Below are 8,212 nucleotides of genomic sequence, written 5' to 3'. Positions count from 1 at the left end.
TAGCAATATGAAAAATGCAAACCACTATTGTATTGCTATTGAGTTCGTGCTCCACAAGTTGCCTAACATCTAAAGCCACACCTAGAAAAATGTTATCAGCCTAAAAACTTAAAGGCTTCATATATCATAATAGGTTACAAAATCATGAACATAGAAGGCAACATGAGAACACATACTTGTACATAACTCAGATCAAACTCGACCAATTAAGACAACTTTCACATATTACGAAATTCATCTATTATATGTCATACAATTCATTATGGTATTCATACCATGTAACGCCCCAATTTCCCGAGACATAACTAATAAAAATCCGTTTTAAATCAATAAGCATTTATAACAGAAAAACTTAATTATTGAAATAAAACTAGGCATGTGATCTCATTATTTAAAATAGAATGTTTAGCACTTTACTAAAAAAACAATAACAACATTAATAAATCATTTCAAATCCTAAACCAAAACTAAAACGTTCCCAATTTGAAAATATTTTTAAACTATAAAACATCATCAACTGCTAACATGTAAGATCCATGCCTCGAGTCTGTACCACTCATTGGTTTGCATTGCCTTTACCTATACACAGAGTACCCATGAGCTAACACCCAGTAAGAAGAGCTATGTAGGACATACCCCCCTTCCTCCAAAAAAAAAAAAAAACCAGATAACATAAGCATAAATAACAATTTCACAATTAACCACATGCAATATAAACACAATACCACAGTAAACATCCAATGTGTGCTATACTCACACACATACATCAGTCTCATATCGTATATTGTACTCACATACGATAATCAACTCACATCCATGTTGACCAGACATGAAATATAATTTGCCGTGCCTTGTGCTATACTTACACTTGACATTCCCACGGGGCATCTCATTACCATGAATTGTACTCACCCATGATAATACATGCAAGTGTTGTGCTCACACAAGCAGCAGCAGTCACATAAAATATGCCTATATTCTATCATTCAAGCATGTTAATTATCTAGTCATTCTAGCATTATTTTCATGCTAACATCACTATCATAAAATAACCAATTACATAACATAAGTACATAAAATAACAAACCATAAACAAGGTTGTATGCTTAAACATACATCATGTGCACAGATGTCCACTCTTCTTACTCAATTGATGTGGTTCCTCTTGTTCTCCCTAGAACTCCTTGTTGAGTTTCTTTGTTGAGGACAAGACCCTAAACACTCAACAATACAACGACAACTCAGAAAATACTCAAACAAGATAACTAGGGTTTTCTGACATAGAAACTTTATTCTAGAAACCCTAATTAAAAAAAAATACACAAATTCAATAACTAACATGCTTCCTATTTATTTATACAGATAAGAAAACACTATAAACACTCCAAAATTCATGTATTATTATTTATGCATAAAATCATACTTGTTAATGCATAAAATATCAAGAAATTATCATATGCTCAAACAACAACCTAGCATGCTTCTAAATAAGTACACTACATCCTAATATCAATTTTAATTCATATAAACAGTGACAAAATAGTAAGGTACACTCAATTACCACTTAACATAATTAAATTAATTTTATACTCCATTTATGTAATTAATTACCAAAAATAAACTTAAAAATCATAACCAACTTCAAACAGTAACTTACAATTCCAGATTAATGTAATAGAAGTAAACAACATCACCAAAAATAAAAACAGTGGCCAAAACATTATTTATGCAATTTCCATATTTAATCTTAGATTTACATGAAATAATTATAAAAATTACCAAAAACATTTAAACACATGATATAAACTTCCAGAACTGGTTCTTATCAATAATTATCTCACTTAAAATTATCCCCAATATTTTAGAATATCCTAGGTATTTATTATAATTATCTTAAGAAATTACCCAATTAATTAAAAAAAATACAAAAATGATTAAACATTCAATCTAATCATTCCAGAACAGTTCAAAATTTAAAAATTATTCCTAGATTTTTGTGTATAGTCTAGGTATTTTTTTATATTTATTTTCTAAAATAAATCAAGAAAATATCAAAAAATTCTCAAACTTCACCAATCATCATAAAAAAACTATAGAGATTCGAAACCAAAAAAAAAATTGAGAAGAAAACCTCCATAAATACTCAGATCAAGCTTCACTGGAGCTCCCTCCTTCTCCGACGCCGGGAGCTATTGACAATACCAGAAACTACATAAATAATAATAATAATTATTATTATCATAATGCTAATACTTTTCATACATCATAATCCTCTTTTATAAAATACTGCTTTAAACCTTACTTATAATATAATGTACTTTTATGATACATTAATAATAATAATAACAATAATAATTATTGTCTTCTATAAATAAACTTATTTCAATATTAAAATAATTTTAAACATATTGATAATATTAATAACAAAATACATGAATAACAATATGTATGTGAATGTATATATTCAAATAATTATTTTATAAAAAAAATCATATTTTTAACATAAAATTGTAATAATTGATATAATGATAATAATACAAATACAAATATAAATATTTATATTACTATTAATCAGCCATAAAATTGATCACTTTGTTATAATAAATATAATCTCTCCAAAATTTAATAATCTTACAAATATCAATAATTATAGGAAAATAATATTTTAAATTATCTTAGTATTAAAAAATTAACCAAAATATTAATACACAATAATAATTGTTATATAATAGTTTTACTATAAATCACACTTTTCATATCTATATATGTATATATATATATATATATATCTAACTATATTCTTGATTTACTTAACAAAATAATAAAAATTAATTATTCATAATAATTTTTATATCAATAGAGAATCAATTAGATATGTCTTTTTACAATTTATTTAATGTCTAATATTTTCTACAAAATTTAGACAACACAACGGCTATAAAATGGATAATCCCAAAATCAAAATCTGTATAAAAAAATACATATAATCCCAGACATCGAGTATAATTATAAAAAAACATTCATTGTATCAAGAATATATATAAATATATACTATAAGTACACATAATAACAACACATAATAACAATTATTCTAATCAATCACAATTGATTCACAATATATTGGTCAAAGAAATTATACCACAATGATCGGAGTTTCAAAATGAGTTAAACGATGATTTCTGAAGCTCAAAACGAACTCCAGAACCTCGAAACTAAGTTTCGACCGTTGGTCTATGGTGGATCGCAGTGGCTTGTGGTGGGCCCGCCACCCAAATATAGTAGATGTGAGAACAATTTATTGGGTTTTGATGTCCACAACACGAGGAACACGATGGTGGTGATAGATAAGCTAACAGACGCTCGAGGTGGCCGGATCGCAACTTTGAAGTTGCGCGGTGCCCGAACTTAAATTGATCGGTTGAGGTGCTTAACCGGCGAGTGAGTTCTAGATTCCTACATGGTCGATAGTTTGGAGGCATCTGCGCATTCTGGTCAAGCGCGTGTCTATATGTGGCGGGTGGAAAGTAGTTGTTCATTGTCGACAACAGTAACACAGAAAGAGGAAAAAGAGAGAAAGAAAGAGGAAGAGAAGGAGAGAAAAAGAAAATAAAATTTTTTGAGGAGAGAGAGTGTTATGGGAAAAATAAGGCTGAAGCGTTTTTTTAAATTACATTTAGACCCAAAATATTAAAATTCTTTTCAAATAAGCCATTTGGCAAAACTTTCTTAATTTTATAAAAAATCTCAATTGCAATTATGTGGAATTCGGGCCCAATACTTGACTATTCAAGTCTATCTTTCTCTTTAATCTCCTTAATAATATAAAATCATGTTTTAAACACTATTTTTCCATTACTATTTTTTAAATTTGTAAACTTGTACATTTTATGTATTGAAAACTCTGCTTTATATTAAAAATGTATTATGAAAATGTTGGGTGTTACAGTAAATCTAATGGATGAAATCCACTGTGATTTATAGTTGAGATGATATTTGATAAAAGTAAATCTCATGAATAAAAAGTGATGAAACCCACAAATATCTTATACTTTAGTCATCATAATTATTATTTTCAACTATTTAAAATGTTGTAATAAAATTTATTCAATTTACTTGTTTTGATACCATATTACATTAGAAAGAAATAAGATAAAAGAAAATAAATTCAAAAAAATTTGTAATGAATTTATTTTTTATCAAAAATAAATTTTAATATTTGGTATATACCATTAGCTAAATGTCAGAATGGAGATGCAATTGTAATTTGATTTAAAAATATAAAGTTAAAATTATTTTTATTTTTATGCTAGAGTAATGAGTTAAATACAATCTTAATTATGTTATATGGATGCTTACTCATTTAATACCATTGCCATTTGACCATTAATTTATTTAGTAAGATATTTCACTATCATGAAAATGGTTAATGTTGAAACCAAAACATTTTATGGTTAATGTGTTGTTCAAGGCAGTTATTCGGTGATGTAGCTGTTCAGGGTATCTTGGCTTTTGATGGTGTGTGGTGTTATCTGCGGAGATGGGAATGGAAGGGTTCAGCGGCTGTTCTCCTCTGAATTCCATGCTGTTCACCACTTGAAGCAGATACCAAAGGCCTTATTCACAGCAATCAAGCTTTGCCAGAGGCTTGGTTGGTCTAACGCAGTGATTTTTTTTAGATTGTAAGAATCAAATAAAGGCTTTTTCTTCTACCTTCTTGAAATTTTTTATTTAGCTGATGTGTTTCCCAATGCTTTCTTTTGGATTCCTAGAAGAAGGAATGGTGCTGCTCCCTGCCTGGCTGCTTGGGTAGCATTAGTTAATCCAACTGGTGTGCTTCCTCTGAGGGAGGTAGTCTCCTTCGTGATTTACCAAATTACTTTCTGATGCTTAATGCATTCGTTCATTCCGTAGCAAAAATGAATTCCCAAAACAAAAAATGACTTTCTTCTACTTTAAAGGCTTTTTTTTTTCACTTCTTATCCCATCTTCTCTTTAGTTTCTGGCTGAATGATAACAGAAGGTTGAATCTGCAAACTTATCATTGTTCGGAATAATAAAATACCTAATACTAAACAGTCTATGAGCCAAAGTGGGAAAGGTTTGACTTTGGACCAGTTAAATGCTGACTAGATTAACAATTTTAAGACAATATTGCGTATTGTGCAGACAAATCTCTTGAACCACAAATAATCCATCTGTCTAAAGAAGTTGTGTATTTAGATACACTGTTGCTGATGGAACCTTCTTCGGCAGCAAAATGAAGACTGACTTAAGGTAGGTGGGAAAGTGCATGTTCATGGGGCCATCATAATGAAAGTACCAATGAATGATAAAAATGCATTCAACTCCTGTGTTAGGAAAACATTACAACAATTGAGGTGGGGGAAAACAAAGTAAAAATAACTGCCAAACCACTCATTCCATGAACATTAAATCTATGTGACCAAATTATTGGCATATTTTAGTCAATGGAATCGTGAGAAAAGACCAACAAAACTAATAAAGCCCCACAATATCAATGCCTGGCAGCCCTGTCAAATTAATCTGAATAATTAGCATGAAATTGTGGAAGATAAAATAATAGAACTAGAACCTAATTATTATTCACTAGTCACATAATGTATCGACTCTGACCGCTGCTAATGGCTCTTCTTAGTTCTTACCTCAAAATTTTCACCAGTGTTCTCCTCTTCATCAAATCAGCTTTGTCATCCATCTGAACTGGCAAAGGAGCTGAGAATACAAACTCTTCATTATGCCCTTTAATTTTATAGTTAACTTCTCCTTTTGTAACGCTTCTGGTTTTAGGATTCCTTTCCCCATTACTGGTCTGTGAAGATCCTATACCGACAACATCTCCTTCCTCCTCCTCATCATCCTCAGTCCCTAGAGAAAAGCCCTTTAGTTCTTCAACATCAGCCCCATTGTTCTCCCCATCCTCTTCATGACCATCACTAGAATTAGTTGAAGTACTATCTCCCTCATTTGAACTTGCCTCGTTGGAATTGCTGAAAACTTTGAACAAATTACCATTCTCTGCAAAGCTCACACTCTTTTTCACTTTCGGTTGATCCCCTGATCTGTTTGCCAAAACCCCATTTCTAATGGGAGCCTTCTTTCCACTGATAACAACTATAGGGTTCTCAGCCTCATTATCCTCATCACTGACATGTTGAAATCCTTCAAACTCGACAAATTCATCATCATCCTGAGGAACCATTGTATACCCACGAATCTTTTCAACCCTCTCTCTCAATTTTCTAATCACTTCCCTTTGATCTCCATCCAAATTAAAGCCATTTTTGCTCAAATTAACCTTGGATGGATCATTATTTCGACTAAGCCTCACATTCTTCCTGGCTCTAATGGAAAGCTCACGCCTTTTCAAAGCAACGCCATCAATGAAATCCATAAACTGAACCAAATCTCTACTCATAGACCTTTTCCCATCTCTAACCATGGAATCATCACCCTAAAAGGAAAAACCCATGTAAAGAAATGTGCAGGAACAAAACCTATTGAATCAAAAAGTTAATAAATACACATACAATGTTTTACCTGAATAGAGTCGAGCTTGACAAGCAAATCCATGGCTTTACGAGAGACACTGTGAAAATCGAAGTGGGTCTCGTTAGAAATTGATGACTTGAGAGATGTGAAGGCGGACTTAACGACAGCAAGGTCTTTGAGCTCCCTAAGTGCTCGTGATCTGCGAACAAGAAAGGCTCTGAACTGGAGTTGGATCACGCGAGCGGCCACATCTCGAAGAGAGTAATGAGAACGATCTGAAGAGAAACGGTGAAGAGAGGTTTCGAGGACTTCAATACGAGAAAGAAGAGAAGAGATCAGGAGATTGGTCTCCTCTGCCTCTTGTTGATGCAATCGCTGCTTTGAGTGTCGAGACTGGTCATGGAGTTTTCGGTTGTGGGTACGTGACTTTGAGTAGTGAGAGTAGAGTTGTGGCTGTTGAGCAGTAGACTGTAGAACTTGCGAGGCAATAACTTGAAGAAGGGGATGCGGATCTATGGAAGATGGCGATGGAGGATAACCATGGTGGGGTTGGTTGAAGTGGGTGTTGTTACAGTCGCAGTTAGAGCTGCAGTCATAGCCAGAAGAGCAACCGCAACATGTAGGAGGAGGGGGAGGAGGGTGGAGGTGGTGGTGGTGAGCCGCCATGGGAGGTAAAAAAAAAACTCGGGTAAAGCTTTTGCAAAAGGCTCGAGTTTTGAGTAATGTTGCTGAGATTGAGGGTTTTGTTTGCCTTTTCTGGGTTTAGTTTAGGCTGCAAATTTTGGTAAAGGCAGTAAATAATAATTAATATTAATAATAAGGGAATATGCTAAAGTAATTGACTATTAGGCATGAAAAAATAAAGGAAAATGTACATATATAGCTAAAAGTTGGAAAATTTTACAATTTTACTATTACACGAATTTTTTTTTCTGTTTTACTATTCAATTTTTTTTTTCCAGTTATGCTACTTCTTCTCTCGCCGCAGAAGAAGCCATTTGCTGGGAGAGGGGATGGGTCAAGGCTTGCGGACAGAACTGATCGGCTCAGGTGCTGGTGGAGTCGTGCTTATGAGGGGTCGAACGGCGACAAAATTGCATCAATTACCATGAGAATGAGTTTAGTCGACAAAAGCTCGAAGAAAGCAAAAATAGTTGTTGATTTTTCATGTTGAAGTGAAGACCAAGACTTGAAAAATGGCTTAGCTCACTGGCTAATTACATGAAGCTACATTCTAATGAGGCCAAACATATCACATGGTCCACTATTTAACAGATGTGTGTCATTTTTTAAGACATAGGGAGGTGTGGTCAAAAATAGGTAATGACACCATTAAAAAAAAAAAATGTACTCACACATATATATATTTATTTATATATAACGATTATATTTATTTATTTATATTTATATAGGTCACCTTGATTAATAAGCTGTGTGATTTTCTCAGCTTATATATATATATATTATCAACATTTTTTTTGTTTTAGTTTTTAGTATATTTTATATTAATTTAATTTAAGTTTTTTAAGTATACATATAATTTTAGTTTATATTTAATATATATTGGGTTACTTATATATTGTTTTTTTTAGTTATTTAGATTTATGTATAGTTGTTTTCACGTTGTTTTTTAGTTATTTAAATTTATGTATAATTGTTGTCACATTATTTTTTTAATTGTTTTAAATTTATGTATAGTTGT

General features: G+C 31.9%; 1 protein-coding gene across 2 annotated transcripts; it reads right to left on the bottom strand.

Annotated features, from left to right (window-relative positions):
* Positions 1-5,016: 5,016 nt before the first annotated feature.
* Positions 5,017-7,817, bottom strand: LOC133817918 (BAG family molecular chaperone regulator 8, chloroplastic). Of its 2 annotated transcripts, none has more exons than XM_062250561.1 (3): positions 6,559-7,817; positions 5,664-6,472; positions 5,017-5,348 (listed from the first exon to the last, which is right to left on the bottom strand). In XM_062250561.1, exons 1-3 carry the CDS (start codon positions 7,174-7,176, stop codon positions 5,342-5,344), a joined length of 1,434 nt encoding a protein of 477 aa, XP_062106545.1. In that variant the 5' UTR covers positions 7,177-7,817; the 3' UTR covers positions 5,017-5,341. The 2 variants fall into 2 exon arrangements, with proteins under 2 accessions (XP_062106545.1, XP_062106544.1); XM_062250560.1 differs by lacking the exon at positions 5,017-5,348 and adding an exon at positions 5,352-5,531 and having other exon boundaries at positions 6,559-7,816.
* Between the last annotated feature and the right edge of the window lie 395 nt (positions 7,818-8,212).

Source organism: Humulus lupulus, chromosome 2 (assembly GCF_963169125.1).
Source record: "Humulus lupulus chromosome 2, drHumLupu1.1, whole genome shotgun sequence".
Taxonomy (NCBI): domain Eukaryota; kingdom Viridiplantae; phylum Streptophyta; class Magnoliopsida; order Rosales; family Cannabaceae; genus Humulus; species Humulus lupulus.
This window is presented reverse-complemented; position numbering and strand designations above follow the sequence as displayed.